At 42.7% G+C, this 16,566-nt stretch overlaps 1 protein-coding gene across 2 annotated transcripts in view; it reads right to left on the bottom strand.

Moving 5' to 3' along the window:
- LOC137375641 (organic cation/carnitine transporter 2-like) overlaps positions 1 to 8,094 on the bottom strand; it is a 41,961-nt gene extending 33,867 nt beyond the window's left edge. Inside the window, exons 1-2 of one of the 2 annotated variants that reach the window (XM_068043023.1) lie at positions 7,332 to 8,094; positions 1,551 to 2,478 (exon numbers count right to left, since the gene is read on the bottom strand). In XM_068043023.1, coding sequence (XP_067899124.1) covers positions 2,471 to 2,478; positions 7,332 to 7,644 — 321 coding nt within the window. In that variant the 5' untranslated portion in view covers positions 7,645 to 8,094 and the 3' untranslated portion in view covers positions 1,551 to 2,470. Of the gene's footprint in view, positions 1 to 1,550; positions 2,479 to 7,331 lie in introns of those variants that run through there. The other variant, XM_068043024.1, reaches the window with a different exon arrangement.
- Positions 8,095 to 16,566: the final 8,472 nt, after the last annotated feature.

Here is a 16,566-nt window from a genome sequence, read left to right as displayed (position 1 = left end):
AAAAAAAGCAAGATTAGAACAGGTTTTCTTGTGATTGAATACTAACATGTCTGGAACTGAAGCTAGTAGCATTCCAAGCCAGGGTGAAGTAACTTGGGATAAGTTAAAAGCACTATCTATGGAGGATTTGAGGAAAATGGCTGAGCAGTGTGGGATCACTGTAAGTGGCAAGGCTAGGAAGTCTTAACTCCTAAGGCTCGTGGCAAACCATTTTTGCCTTGAATCTGAAGAAGCAGAAGCAGTGTTAGAAATAGATCCAGACAGGGTACTGCTAGCAATTGGAACAAAATCAACTTGAATTAGAAGACAGGGAATAAGAAAGAGAAAGGGAAAGACAGGAAAAAGAGACAGTGAGGCAGGAGAGGGAGATAGAGAGAGCCTTCAGACAGAACAAAGAAAGTCAAGAAAAAGAAAGAGAGAGGCAGGAGAGAGAGACAGAAAGAATATTTCAGAAAGAATCCAAAGAAAGATAGCTGAAGCAGCTTGAGTTAACTCGGGGGCAACAGAGTATCTCCAATGAAAGCATGACCAATATGAAGAAGTGTAATTCAGGGCTGGCTATAGAATTGTTAAAACTAGTTCATCTCATCCCAAAATTCAATGAGGAAGATGTGGAAGCGTTTTTTTGTGTCTTTTGAGAAATTGGCAAGGCAGCTAAAATGGCCAGCTGAGACCTGGTCTCTTTTACGACAAAGTAAGCTAACTGGAAAAGGTTTATTCCTTGTTGCCAGATGAGAGTTCATCAAATTATGAACTGACCAAAAATGCTATCTGCAAAGCATATGAATTATTACCCAAAGTCTACTGCCAAAAGTTTAGATCCCTCAAAAAGCAAGCTAATTAATCTTATCTGGTGTTTTAAGGAAGTAAGCAGCTGGCAAGAGTCACACAAACTCTTTTTCTGGGGAAAGGCATAATATTTCCACCAGACAGCGCACTGAATGCTAACGTTTTAGTGAATGGTATTGGTGGGGATTATATACCCATACCTTTGTAGTGGGTGCACCTAGAGTGTGACATAATGTCTGGAACACTAAGTGTAGGAGTTGTCCATAGTTTGCCAGTAGGTTGGAGTTGACCTACTCCTGGGGAATGATTTGACCTGAGCGAAAGTAGTAGCTTCTCCAGCAGTCACAGATAAACCATGTGAAGTTAAGGGACAGAACAGTTACAGGAAAAGATTCCAGGAATTTTTCCTTCATGTGTAGTGACCCGAGCAATTGCGAAACAAACTCCATTGTCGGAGATACATTTAGCATCACAGACAAATAGCCAAATATCTGAAACTTGCTTTGGCAATTTGGTTAATCCAAAAGAAATGCTTGATAAGTCTTCTCTGATCACGGCTCAGCAAGCTGATCCAGAGTTAAATAAAATGGCACTGTTATGAACAGGTGAGAAAGGGGTCTATTGTTGTTCCCTCTCTCAGCCTCTTCCTGGTTTGGCCATAACAGGGTTTAACTTTTAAAACACAGTGTTGTACCTTCCCTCTCAGTGAGTCCTTGCTCACTGCTCTCTAATTGTAATGACAAAGAAATCAGCCAGACAGGTTTTCTCAGATTTAAACAGGAAAGGTATAAGTTTATGAACCTTAAAACTCTAATTCAGTTAAAACTACTAAAAATACACGATAAGACCACACTCGCATGCATACGCGATACTACACATGCAAACAGAGCCAGAGGAGGAGAAAGAAGGGGAAAGGTTTGAAATAATAGCTGGAATTCAGTTACTGGTTTTGGATCAGATGTAAAGTCTTTGGTTGAAGTTAAGTCTGGCAGTTCTCATTGGGGCCTAGTCACACTTTCCAACTTGTTACGCTGGCGTTCTGTCTTGAGGCTTAAGTTACTTCCTTGGGTCCCTGGAACTTTGCTGGAGCGAAAGAGAGATAGGGATGCTCTCTTATTGAGTTGCACTTGCTGTCTCTCCCCAAAACTGTTCTGTGAGCACAATTCAATTAACTCTAAGTTGGCCAGCAGTTTAGTCATGTGACCAGCTCCTTATTTGAAACAGCCTTTCCTACACAATTTGTGGATTCCCCCAAGCTTACTAGACACTCTCAGTGTGGGTGCGGGGTTGTGATGGAATGCTGGCTCTTACACATTCAATGTCTCATGATCATCATTATCGACAAAAATCCATCTGTCTAATTGAATCAGTGAGTTCTCCGATTGTCTTCTTCATGCAACTGTCTTTTAGAATATAAATGTGCAGCCATGTTTTCAGCCACTGTCCTTTAGAATGCAAATGTGCAGTCATCTTCAACCACTGTCATCTTCTAAAGCAAGTAATTTCAAATCCAGTAACAGTTCTAAAATAACGTTCCATATGACAAATATTAATATGTCTCAGTTTGGCAGGTGTGGTTTCCATCACAGGCACAATCAGCTCAAACAGAAGCTGAGGTCAAAGGAATTCCAGAAGGCTATTATATTACAAATGGAATTCTGATGAGGAAGCGGAGACCTCCTCAAAGACCTGCGAATGAAGATTGGACAACAGTTCATCAGATAGGGGTACCACCAAAGTATCGCTGGGAAATATTAAATTTAGCTAAAGTTTCTATAGTGGAACATGTGGGGATCCAGAAGACCAAATCATATATAAGTCAAGATTTTTACTAGCTAGGTCTTTCCAAGGACGTGGTGCAGTTTTGTAGAACATGCCATACTTGCCAGATTGTGAAAAAAACGCAACCTTCCATAAAAGTGGCACCTTTAATTGCCATACCAATTTTTGGGGAACCATTTAGCAGGATGTTGGTAGATTGTGTAGGACCTTTACCAAAAACAAAAGTGGGACACCAGTATACACTTACTATCATGGACATGGCTACTTGGTTCCCAGAGGCCATTCCCTTGAGAACAATTTCTGCTAAGGTAGTGCCAGTGAAGTTAACCCAGTTCCTCACTGGATATGCATTGCCACTTGAAATTCAGTCAGATTAAGGTTCCAATATTATGTCTGAAATTTTTCAGGAAGTTATGGGTAATTTGGGTATAACACAGTCAAAGTCTTCAATAAACCATCCACAGACGCAGGAAGCTTTAAAAGGGTACTATCAGGCCTTCAAAACAATGATAAGGGCATACTATCATGAATATCCCCATGATTGGGATAAAGGGCTAGAATTTCTTTTGTTTGCCATGAGGGATTCATCTAATGAGTCTACCAGTTTTAGTCCTTTTGAATTAGTTTATGGATATGAGATAAGAGGTCCTCTAAAATTAATTAAAGAAAAGTTTTTAGAACAGAGGGATAAATCTTCTGTGCTAGATTATATATCCATCTTCCAGGAATGGCTCACGAGAGCCTGCAAAGTGGTTCAAGAACACCTTAAAGCATCCCAAACAACGATTAAAATTTGGGCAGGCAAGCATGTAAAGACCCAAACATTTCAGCCAAGGGATGAAGTGTTAGTATTACTACATTTACAGGGTGAACGATTGAAAGCATGTTTCAGTGGTCCATGTAAAGTGGTCAAGAAAATTGATGAAGTAAATTATTTGATTGACACACCAGATCGCTGGAAAAAGAATTGACTGTGTCATATCACTATGTTAAAACAATATTATTGCCGGGTGGAAGATTAGCAAGCACAGGTATGTCAGTTAATATGGACAATAATGAATGAAAGAGATAGTGAGGATGAGGCAGAAGTATGCCTAGATAATTTTCAAATTGAACCACCTACTATCCGATGAGCTAATACTGAATTGCGAGGGAGATTGGACACTATGCTTTCATATTTAGATGCAGAACAACAAGAAGACCTAACAAGGCTACTCACAGCATTTAAAAGAGTCTGTATGGATAAGCTAGGATGTACAACCTTAGCCACACATGATTGGATGTAGGGGAATCCTTCCCTATAAAACAGCATCCTTACCACTTAAGTCCAGAGAAACAGGCGCAGGTAAAACTAGAAATCCAATGGGAAGGCAGTGGTGTACTGGTATTGTCACTGGACTAGTAACCCAGAACCCCAGGTATTACTCTGGGTACATGGGTTCAAATCCCACCACAGCAGAAGGTGAAATTTGAATTTAATTAATAAATCTGGAATTTAAAGTTAGTCTGATGATGGCCATTGCCGATTGTTGTTCACTAATGTCCTTTAGGGAAAGAAATCTGCTGTCCTTACCTGGTCTGGCCTAGATTCCTGGACCACTGGGACTGTTTCTGGGGAAGGTGGGACCTGTACAAGCGGGAAGGTCTTCATCTGAACCAGAGGGGGACTAACATCCTTGCTGGCGGGTTTGCTAGTGCTGTTGGGAGGAGTTTAAACTAATTTGGCAGGGGGAGGGGATGCAGACTCCTAGCAGAATAGGGACACAGCTAAACACAGGAAAGCAAACAAGTCAGAGGGAATACAGCGGAAGTAAGTTTCAAGGGAGTAAGACCAGGATGCAAGGCCTCTACTTTAATGCCAGGAGTATTGCAGGTAAAACGGATGAGTTAAGGAATTGTGATATAGTAGCCATCACAGAGACATGGTTGAGGGAGGGGCAGGATTGGCAGCTCAATATCCTGGATATAGAATCTTCAGGCGAGACACAGAGGAGGGGGCATTGCAATATTAGTTAAGGAGTCAGTTACTGCGGTAAGGAGAGATGATATCTTGGAGGGGGCATCAAATGAAGCTTTTAGTAATAAAAAAGGGAAAGGGAAATTGAGGAGCAAATATGTGTGCAATTTGCAGAGATGTGTAAAAATAATAGGGTAATTATATTAGGTGATTTTAACTTTCCCAACATTAATTGGGATAGTCATCGTGTTAAGGGCTTAGATGGAATAGAGTTCTTAAAATGTACACAGGACAACTTTTTAGCTCAATATGTAGAGGATCCAACAAGGGAGGGTGCAGTGCTGGACCTAATTCTGGGGAATGAAGCTGGACAGGTGGTTGATGTGTTGGTGGGGGAGCATTTTGGTGATAGCAACCACAACATGGTACAATTCAAGCTTGTTATGGAGAAAGAAATAGACAAGTTGCAAAAAAAGGTTTTGGATTGGGGGAGAGTGAATTTTAGTAAAATAAGGCAGGATCTGGCCAAGGTAGACTGGAAAGAGTTACTTGTCGGGAAATCTACAGAAGAGCATTGGGGGCATTCAAAAAGGAAATGGGGAGGGTACAGGCCCAACATGTTCCCTCTAGGGTAATAGGTAGGAGCAACAAGCCCAGAGAACCATGGATGAACAGATACATTCAGGGTACGATGAGAAGGAAAAGAGAGACTTTTAGCAAATACAAGGACAGCAAATCAATGGAAGCATTAGTGGAGTACAGAAAGTGTAGGATGGAGCTTAAGAAAGCAATTAGGAGAGCAAAGAGGGGATATGAGAAAGCTCTGGCTGATAAAAGTAGGGAAAATCCCAAGATATTCTATAAGTATATCAATGGGAAGAGGATAACCAGGGAAAGAGTAGGACCCATTAGGGACCAAGGGTGAAATCTGTGGGTGGAGCCAGAGGACATTGGTAGGGTGTTGAACGAATACTTCACATCTGTCTTCACCCAAGAGAATGAGGAAGTAGATATGGAACTTAGAGAGGGAGACTGTGAGGTTCTTGAGCAAATTGTTATAGGGAGTGACAAGGTATTGGAGGTTTTGGAAGGCTTAAAAGTGGACAAATCTCCAGGTCCGGATGATTTGCGTCCCAGGATGCTGTGGGAGGCGAGGGTGGAGATTGCAGGGGCTCTGACCCTAATTTTAATTCCTCTCTGGCCACGGGGGAGGTGCCAGAGGACTGGAGAACAGCTAATGTGGTCCCACTACTTAAGAAAGGCTGTAGAGATAAGCCAGGGAACTATAGACCAGTGAGTCTCACGTCAGTGGTAGGGAAACTATTGGAGAAAATTCCGAAGGAGAGAATCTATCTCCACTTGGAGAGGCAAAATTTGATTAGGAATAGTCAGCATGGCTTTGTCAGAGGGAGGTCATGCCTAACAAATTTGATTGAATTTTTTGAGCATGTGACCAAGTGTGTCGATGAGGGTAGTGCAGTTGATGTAGTTTACATGGATTTCAGCAAAGCCTTTGACAAGGTCCCACATGGGAGACTTATCAAGAAAGCAAACGCACATGGGATACAGGGTAACTTGATAAGGTGGATTCAAAATTGGCTTAGCTGTAGGAGACAGAGAGTGATGACAGATGGCTGTTTTAGTGACTGGAAGCCAGTGTCCAGTGGCATACCACAGGGATCTGTGCTGGGTCCCCTATTGTTTGTCATTTATATAAATGACATAGATGACTATGTGGGGGGTAGGATCAGTAAGTTTGCGGATGACACAAAGATTGGCCGAGTGGTTAACAGTGAGGTGGAGTGTCTTAGGTTACAGGAAGATATAGACGGGATGGTCAAATGGGCAGAAAAGTGGCAGATGGAATTTAACCCTGAAAAGTGTGAGGTGTTGCACTTTGGAAGGAGTAATGTGATACGGAAGTATTCAATGAATGGCCTGACACTGGGAAGTTCCGAGGAACAAAGGGACTTTGGTGTGTTTGTCCATAGATCTCTGAAGGCAGAAGGGCAGGTTAATAGGGTGGTGAAAAAGGCATATGGGACACTTGCCTTTATCAATCGAGGCATAGATTACAAAAGCAGGGAGGTCATGTTGGAGTTGTACAGAACTTTGGTAAGGCCACAGCTGGAGTACTGTGTGCAATTCTGGTCGCCACATTATAGGAAGGATGTGATTGCATTGGAGGGGGTGAAGAGACGATTCACCAGGACGTTGTATGGGATGGAACATTTAAGCCATGAAGAGAGGTTGGATAAGCTTGGGTTGTTTTCGCTGGAGCAGAAGACTGAGGGGTGACCTGATCGAGGTGTACAAGATTATGAGGGGCATGGACAGGGTGGATAGGGAGCAGCTGTTCCCCTTAGTTGAAGGGTCAGTTACGAGGGGTCACAAGTTTAAAGTGAGGGGCGGGAGGTTTAAGGGGGATTTGAGGAAGAACTTTTTTACCTCGAGGGTGGTGACGGTCTGGAATGCCCTGCCTGGGAGGGTGGTAGAGGCAGGTTGCCTCACATCCTTTAAAAAGTACCTGGATGAGCACTTGGCGCGTCATAACATTCAAGGCTATGGGCCAAGTGCTGGCAAATGGGATTAGGTAGACAGGTCAGGTGTCTTTAATGCAGACTCGATGGGCCGAAGGGCCTCTTCTGCACTCTGTGATTCTGTGATTATACAGCTTGCTGTTAAATCGCTGCTACCATGAGCTCTCAGTACTTCCCTTGGCAGCTCATTCAGTATGTTTATGGGCAGATGGTAGCACAGTGGTAATGTCACTGAATTATTAATCCTGTTCTCCCTGTTGTACCTGAGACATATTGAAGGAATTCTCGATCGGGAAATGTCTCCGAAAGATTCATTATCCCATCCACCCGGTACCGTCCACATTTGCTGTACTGGAGTTTGTCTCCTTGCACCAGAGGGATAGTCCGATTCCTCCACACTTCACTCAGATTGAAATTCCCGGGAACTAAGCAGCGATGCTCTGGAATATCCCCGACAAAAACTATGGACAGTCCAACGAAAGCATTGGGAAAGACAATGAGGCTCAAAACAAAGAGAATCTTCTGGTAGGATTCCCATTCTCCGAGAAAAACGGTAATTTCATCGTAATCCCGCATGTTAGTTCCAGCGATTTTCACCAGTAGAACTGCAGCCGATAGAGGGCAAACAACCCTTGAGTTATTTCAAACACTGATCGTTTTCACCTATCGTACTCATCCAATCATTTTTCGGCCTTGACAGCTCCTCCCAATCCCACTGTCCTCTGAAAGGGAATTCTTTTAGTAAACAACTTGCTTGCCAGCGCGGAAGTGTTCTTATACTTTTGGCAGGAGAAACATTTTTTTTATGTAGATACAAAACAGATACTCGTACAAAGATTGCAAATTCTGTTTACATAATGACTACTGACAAGCGATGAAAACTAATTTTTAAGAATGTGTTGGCGTTAGATTGCGTGATATATATAGACAGCCCAATCATTGCAACAATACAGGTGCTATAATTTTTTCCTGAAATTTGGGTGATCTCGGAGGAAGGGTTTGGGGCGGCAACTGGTATATACGAAGCTGCTCAAACACAATGAGTCTCAGATGTCCTTTGTGAACGGCATCCTAAATGACACTGCTGTTAGAAGGATGAACCTTTTGTTGTGTTTGGGGGAGTTCACTGGGTGACACACACGTCATGAGAGAACAGGAACAGCTGGTGCTGACACAGGAGGAAACTGTTTAGAGTCATAGAGTTACACAGCACAGAAACAGGCCCTTCGGCCCATCGTGTCTGTGCCGGCCATCAAGCACCTAACTATTCTAATCCCGTTTTCCAGCACTTGGCCTGTAGCCTTGTATGCTATCTCGTTTCAAGTGCACATCTAAATACAACTTAAATGTTGTGAGGGTTCCTGCCTCTACCACCTCCTCAGGCAGTGTGTTCCAGATTCCAACCACACTCTGGGTGATGTAGGTATGTTTCCTCAAATCCCCTCTAAACCTCCTGCCCCTTACCTTAAATCTATGCCCCCAGGTTATTGACCCCTCCGCTAAAGAAAAAAGTTTCTTCCTATCTACCCTATCTATGTCCCTCATAATTTTGTACACCTCAATCATATCTCCCCTCAGCCTTCTCTGCTCCAAGGAAAACAACCCTAGCCTTTTCAGTGTCTCTTCATTGCAGAAAGGCTCCAGCCCAGGCAACATCCTGGTGAATCTCCTCTGTACCCTGTCCAGTGCAATCACATCCTTCCTATAGTGTTGTGCCCAGAGTTGTACACAGTACTCCAGCTGTGGCCTAACTAGCATTTTATACAGCTCCATCATAAGCTCCCTGCTCTTATATGCTATGACAACAAAAACAAGAAATGCTGGAATCACTCAGCAGGTCTGGCAGCATCTGTGGAAAGAGAAGCAGAGTTAACGTTTCGGGTCAGTGACCCTTCTTCGGAACCCTTATATTCTATGCCTCGGCTAATAAAGGCAAGTATCCCATATGCCTTCGTAACCACCATATCTACCTGTGCTGCTGCCTTCAGTGATCTATGGACAAGCACACCAAGGTTCCTCTGACCCACTGTACTTCCTAGGGTCCTACCATCCATTGTATATTCCCTTGCCTTGTTAGTCCTCCCAAAATGCATCACCTCACACTTCTCAGGATTAAATTCCATTAACCACAGCTCCGCCCATCTTACCAGCCCATATATATCGTCCTGTAAGCTAAGGCTTTCCTCCTCACTATTTACGACACCACCAATTTTCGTGACATCTGTGAATTTACTGATCATACCTCCTATATTCACGTCTAAATCATTAATGTATACGACAAACAGCAAGGATCCCAGCACCGATCCCTGTGTTACACCACTGGTCACAGGCTTCCAACAGCAAAAATGACCCTTGACTATTGCCCTCTGTCTCCTGCCACTAAGCCAATTTTGGATCCAGTTTGAAAAATTGCCCTGGATCCCATGGGCTCTTATCATCTTAACCAATCTCCCATGCGGGACCTTATCAAAAGCCTTACTGAAGTCCATGTAGACTACATCAAATGCTTTACCCTCATCTATACATCTCGTCACTGCCTCAAAATTCAATCAAGTTAGTTAGACACGATCTCCTCCTGACAAAGCCAGGCTGACTATCCCTGATTAATTCCTGTGTCTCCAAGTGAAGATTAATCCCTGTCCCTCAGAATTTTTTCCAATAGTTTCCCAACCACTGATGTTAGATTCACTGGCCTGTAACTACCTGGTTTATCCCTGCTACCCTTAAATAATGGTACCACATTCGTTGTCCTCCAATCCTCTGGTACCTCTCCTGTAGCCAGAGAGGATTTGAAAATTTGTGTCAGCGCCCCTGCTATCTCCTCCCTTGCCTGACATAATAGCCTGGAATACATCTCATCTGGGTATGGGGATTTAGCCACTTTTAAGTCTGCTAAAACAGCTAATACTTCCTCCCTTTCAATGCTAATATGTTCAAGTATATCACAATTCCCCTCTCTGATCTCTATACCTACATCATCCTTCTCCATAGTGAACACAGATGAAAAGTAATCATTTAAAATCTCACCTATGTCCTCCGTCTCCACACACAGATTGCCACTTTGGTCCCTAATGGGACTTACTCTTTCCCTGGTTATCCTCTTGCCCTTAATATACTTATAAAATGCCTTAGGAGTTTCCTTTATCTTGCCCGCCAGTGTTTTTTCATGTCCCCTCTTCGCTCTCCTAATTACTTTTTTAAGTACCCCCCTACACTTTCTATATTCCTCTAGGGCCTCCGTTGTTTTCAGTGCTCTGAATCAGCAATAAGCCTCCTTTTTTTTCCTGATCCAATCCTCTATATCCCTTGACAACCAGGGTTCCCTGGACTTGTTGGTCCTACCTTAATGGGTACATGTTGGCTCTGAGCTCTCACTATTCCCTCTTTAAACGACTCCCACTGATCTGATGTAGACTTTCCTACAAGTAGCTGCTCACAGTCCATTTGGCCAGATCCTGTTTTATCATCTTAAAATCGGCCTTCCCCCAATTCGGTACCTTTATTTCCGGTCCATCTTTGTCCTTTTCCATAACTACCTTAAATCTTACAGTTGTGGTCACTATCCCCGAATATTCCTCCACTGACACTTCTACCACTTGTCTGGCTTCATTCCCTAGGATTAGATCCAGTACAACCCCTTCTCTTGTAGGGATATCTATGTCATGGCTCAAAAATCTCTCCTGTATGCATTTTAAGAATTCTCCCCCCTTTAAACCTTTTGCACTAAGACTATCCCAGTTGATATTGGGGAAGTTGAAATCCTGTACTATTATTACCCTATTATTTTTCATCTCTCTGAGATTTGCCTACATATCTGCTCCTGTATCTCTCCCTGACTGTTTGGAGTCCTGTAGTGCACTCCCAGCCAAGTGATTGCCCCCTTTTTATTTTTAAGTTCTACCCATATAGCCTAATTTGAGGAACCTTCGCAGATATCATCCCTCCTTACTGCAGTAATTGACTCCTTGATCAACAGTGCAATGCCACCTCCCCTTTTACCCCCTCCCCTGTCACGCCTGAAGATTCTATACCCTGGAATATTGAGCTGCCAGTCCTGCCCCTCCCTCAACCATGTCTTTGTGATAGCAATAATATCATATCTATCTCAGCTGATGATCATTGGGACCTGAACCTTAGAGAACCTGTCTTGAAGAGGATGCTGTCTGAGGCTCAAGCATTGTAGTCATTGGAGACCACGACCAGCATTTGCTGTAGATGATGATGGCAAGGTGGAGCTGACAAACTCCAGGAGCCCCCTGGACTCTCCAGTAATTAAAGAGTAATCTCCTGGATGTTGCTAGGACAATAAATCATTGGGGCATAAACATTGTTCCTTTTCATTTTCTTTTCACACTTTTGTTTATTAGTTCTAAAATATTGGTAGTGTGATAAAGTGTGTGTGACTGGGCTGGGTATTTGGAAGTGGATTTAATGAAACCTTCAGAAATACATCCAACCAGAGGTGTAGCCCTGTGGCTCGGACAGATAAATGAATTAGTCATATGTTTCAATTACCTCAGCATGATCTGTTCCCCACCAAGCAGCATATGGCCGCTCCAGGCAAATCTGCAGCAGAGCCCTCCAGGTCAGAGGCTATAAAAGTGGAACAAGCTATCTCTTCTGGCTTTCATAGGTTTGGGAATTGGGTAGAGGGAACCATGAGGTTGGATTTCATTGACCCCCCCATGAGTAGCACTGCTGTCAGAATTAATCAGCAGTCAGGATGTGGCAGCACTCAGCAACAGTGACATTGTTGCAATGGCCATGAGAATTATGCTATTTTAAGGGGTCACATTATGTTTAGATCCTCCCACTAGTACGCTTAGATTTCTGTATCTGTGGTAAATGCATACAGGGCCAGACTACCATGCATGGTGAATGTGGCACAGCCTGCAACAGGTTCATCTCAGGACTCAGCCAACAGCTGACAGGACCATCTCAATTCCAAGTGGGCCTTCTGTACACAAGGCTGTAAGCCATCGCACATACTCCTGCCATTAAAATAGGATGTAGACAGAAGATTTAACCTAAGTGCACTTCTGCTAGACACTGTTATTAAACAATTAAAATACACCCAGGATCCTAAGTTTTATAGGTGGAAACATTGGATACAAAAGCAAAGAGGTAATGCTAAACCCATACAAATTATGGATGAAGCTGAAGTGAAAATATTGTGCTTTATTTTAGGCATGCTATTTTAGGAAATCTTCAGGTAGCTTTTGGTCCCTATAACTGGTCTCTTTATGACAATAACATTACTAATGATTCTTTTTTTTTCTTCTTTTGATTACCGACCTCTGAAATGGGTCAGGGACACAGCAAGGTCAGGGCAATAGTGGAAGTTTCACTCTGACAATCCTCTAGCTGAAAATTCATCGCGGAGCGAAATTGTCTTCTAAAAGCTCCACCGGGGGAGTGTGACAAATGTTTACCAGACTTGTTCCTGGGATGGCGGGACTGTCCTGTGAAGAGAGATTGGGGAAACTGGGCCCGTATTCTCTAGAGTTTTGAAGAATGAGAGGTAATCTCATTGAAACCTACAAAATACTTAAAGGGATAGACAGGGTAGATGCAGGTAAGATATTTCCCCTGGTTGGGGAGTCTAAAACCAGGGGAGACAATTTCAAAATAAGGGGGAAGTCACTTAGAACAGAGATGAGGAGAAATTTCTTTTGCAGAGTGTTGTGAGTCTTTGGAATTCTCTACCCCAGAGGGCTGTGGAAACTCTGTCATTGAATATGTTTAAAACAGATTGACAGATTTCTCAATACAAATGACATAAGGGGATATGAGGATATGCCATGGTCATCTTGAATGGTGGAGCAGGCTCAATGGGCTAAATGGCCTACTCAGCTCCTATGTTTCTCTGTTCCAATCAGCTTCCGACAGAGACTGAGATGATACAGCTCAAATGTTGATACTTAGAGAAGGATGCTAATGTATGTCACTTAAGAGGGTTTATCTTAATGTTACAATTTCTACTGGGAGCTGATAATGATAGAAATGTGTCATTTGTTCCTTACATAATATTAAGGGCCATTAAGGCTGTCACTAACATTTAAGCGCAAGTATTTCGAGTGTAGGAATGAAGTTAGAGTCGCAGGTACCTTAACATTGCTGCCATATGCGGTCATTAATTTTCTTGCATTAGTGGGCAACTGCCATTGTGATCTCCTTCTACATTGCTTTCACATCCTGCTTCAGTGGGGGGGGGGGGGGGCGGGGGTCTCCTTGTCAGAACCCCAAACTGTTGGTGCCTCCTGCATTGCATCTCTGCAGCAGAAAAAAAAATGATGTCACTCTCTGAAATTGGAAGCTTTTCTTTTTGGCCTCTTTGTCAATAATCATTGGTGATTTGAAGTATGTTCCTTTTTTTAGTATTGCCAGATAATTACAGTAGGGAAGTCCATAGTAACCCAACTTGAACTGCAAGATCTTTTGTTTGCAAAGAAAATTAGTATCAGACCGGCCACAAATATTCCTGCAAACCTAAATGACAACAGCAAAAAAAGTGTTGCGAAATGACCTGAAAATCATGCAACAAAACTTCTTACAGGGTTCTAAGAAAAAAAGAACTCACATTTATAAAGCACATTATCACATCCTCAGAATATCCTGAAGCAGTTTACAATCAATCCTTTAATTTTGAGGTGTAGTGAATGTTATTATGCAGGCAAATACCAACAGCCAATTAGTACATAACAAGTCTTCACAAGCAGCAAATGAACAAACACTCAGGTAATCAGTTTTTTGGGATTTTGTAGGTTGAGGAAGGAAAATGCACTGAAATAGCAGGCGAACTGATGTATTCTAATCTTATGTTGGATTTGAATCAATAATTTCTTGTTCACATGCAAGATTGCTACCAACTGAGCAAAGCTGACATTTTAGTTAGTTTCTGCAAACAGCTCAATTTGTATCAATCCTAATTAATCATTTAACAAGTTGGTGGTGACTCAATGCTAAATTAGGAAATTGCGTGACTAAGTTCCAGAATCAGAATCTCATTGAAATATCTGAGTAAAGCTGCTTTCTGAAACATGTATCAATTCACAGACAGGAAATTTGCATGATGTCATAATAGGTGAATATCCAGCACCATCTACTATTGGTAACACCCATTTTAAACCTAAAAAAACTGTGTTCCTGATCCACAACCTGCCCTCATCTTCAGCAAGGGGTACAAGAACACATTTCCCCAGAAAATTTTGAACTTTTACATTAAGTGCTTTTGTCTGCTCTATATTAAACATGTTTTTAACTTTATATTTATTGATTTTTATTCTGGGAATTTTCTTGGAGCTCTTTCCACTCCATGCTCTGAGAACTCTTTGTTCCCCTGGACTCCTGTGCATCCCAAGATCTCTTTGTCCTGCCATTGGTGTCTTCATCTTTGGCTTGGAGCTGATGTTCATCTGATTGCACATCTGTGGCATATCTTGGCATGTTTTTCTATATTAATGGTGCCATTTAGGTCATGGGTTCAAGCCTTAATCCAGACACAAAAGCATACGATCCAAACTGAGGCACTGTTAGAGATGCTGCCCTTCAGCTGGGACATTAAACTGAGGCCCCATTTTCCGTCAGACAAATTTAAACATTCCATAACACTGTTTCAAAGAAGAACAGGGAAGTTCTTCCCAGTATCATGGCCAATATTTATCCTTTATCCAACATCACTAAAACATATCATCCAATCATTATTATAAATGCCTGGAGTGTGCAACAGTAATGACGGTGAAACTGTCAGCGTTTGTTGTCATTACTCATCTGAAACTGACAGCAGCTTCTTGAGTCTGCACATGCTCTTTTAAACAGAAAAATCCAGTGATTCTACATTTCCCCATAGGGTGCACTGTGGAAGTCCCCCAGACTGCAATCAAGTAGAAATCAATGAACTGTCTAAAACTTGTCCGTTTACATTACTAGCCCCACTGTAAAAATCCTTGAAAAACGTATTTTTTATGAATGAGATGTAGCTGGGTTTTTGTCAGCATCCTAAGTTCATTATTACTGTTCAGCAGCCTCGCTGTCCTGAAAGACTATTCTTATATTTGTAGAATGTGAAAATCCTTGATGGTAAAAAGAAATCACTTACTTTTAAAATTATTTGTGAAGTTTGCTTATAATATTTCAGTTTCTACTTTAATCCCATGTGTATGGCCAAATCAATTATTTCACGGTTTGTAAAATTTAATTAAAAGTGATAGATAATCAGTGCATTTTACTTTCTGGTTTGCTCTTGGTAAGAATACTTCAAAGTGATTGGCTCCTTACCCTGCTTGATAACATCACTGTTAGTAGACACCTGGGAAGGACAGCATTACCCCTGAAATAATCAAGAGTGCCAAGCCTGCTATACTCTCAGCACTACATGAACTGCTATGCCTGTGCTGGGACGAGGGAGCAGTACCCCAGGACATGCGCGATGCCAATATCATCACCCTCTATAAAAACAAAGGTGACCGCGGTGACTGCAACAACTACCGTGGAATCTCCCTGCTCAGCATAATGGGGAAAGTCTTTGCTCGAGTCGCTCTGAACAGGCTCCAGAAGCTGGCCGAGCTCGTCTACCCTGAGGCACAGTGTGGCTTTTGTGCAGAGAGATCGACCATTGACATGCTGTTCTCCCTTCGTCAGATACAGGAGAAATGCCATGAACAACAGATGCCCCTCTACATTGCTTTCATTGATCTCACCAAAGCCTTTGACCTCGTCAGCAGACGTGGTCTCTTCAGACTATGAGAAAAGATCGGATGTCCACCAAAGCTACTAAGTATCATCACCTCATTCCATGACAATATGAAAGGCACAATTTAACATGGTGGCTCCTCATCAGAGCCCTTTCCTATCCTGAGTGGTGTGAAACAGGGCTGTGTTCTCGCACCCACACTTTTTGGGATTTTCTTCTCCCTGCTGCTTTCACATGCGTTCAAATCCTCTGAAGAAGGAATTTTCCTCCACACAAGATCAGGGGGCAGGTTGTTCAACCTTGCCCGTCTAAGAGCGAAGTCCAAAGTACGGAAAGTCCTCATCAGAGAACTCCTCTTTGCTGACGATGCTGCTTTAACATCTCACACTGAAGAGTGCCTGCAGAGTCTCATCGACAGGTTTGCGTCTGCCTGCAATGAATTTGGCCTAACCATCAGCCTCAAGAAAACGAACATCATGGGGCAGGACGTCAGAAATGCTCCATCCATCAATATTGGCGACCACGCTCTGGAAGTGGTTCAAGAGTTCACCTACCTAGGCTCAACTATCACCAGTAACCTGTCTCTAGATGCAGAAATCAACAAGCGCATGGGTAAGGCTTCCACTGCTATGTCCAGACTGGCCAAGAGAGTGTGGGAAAATGGCGCACTGACACGGAACACAAAAGTCCGAGTGTATCAGGCCTGTGTCCTCAGTACCTTGCTCTACGGCAGCGAGGCCTGGACAACGTATGCCAGCCAAGAGCGACGTCTCAATTCATTCCATCTTCGCTGCCTTCGGAGAATA

This window comes from Heterodontus francisci, chromosome 12 (assembly GCF_036365525.1).
Source record: "Heterodontus francisci isolate sHetFra1 chromosome 12, sHetFra1.hap1, whole genome shotgun sequence".
Lineage (NCBI taxonomy): Eukaryota > Metazoa > Chordata > Chondrichthyes > Heterodontiformes > Heterodontidae > Heterodontus > Heterodontus francisci.
The sequence above is the reverse complement of the archived record's forward strand: the minus strand, read 5'-3'. Positions and strand labels throughout refer to the sequence as shown.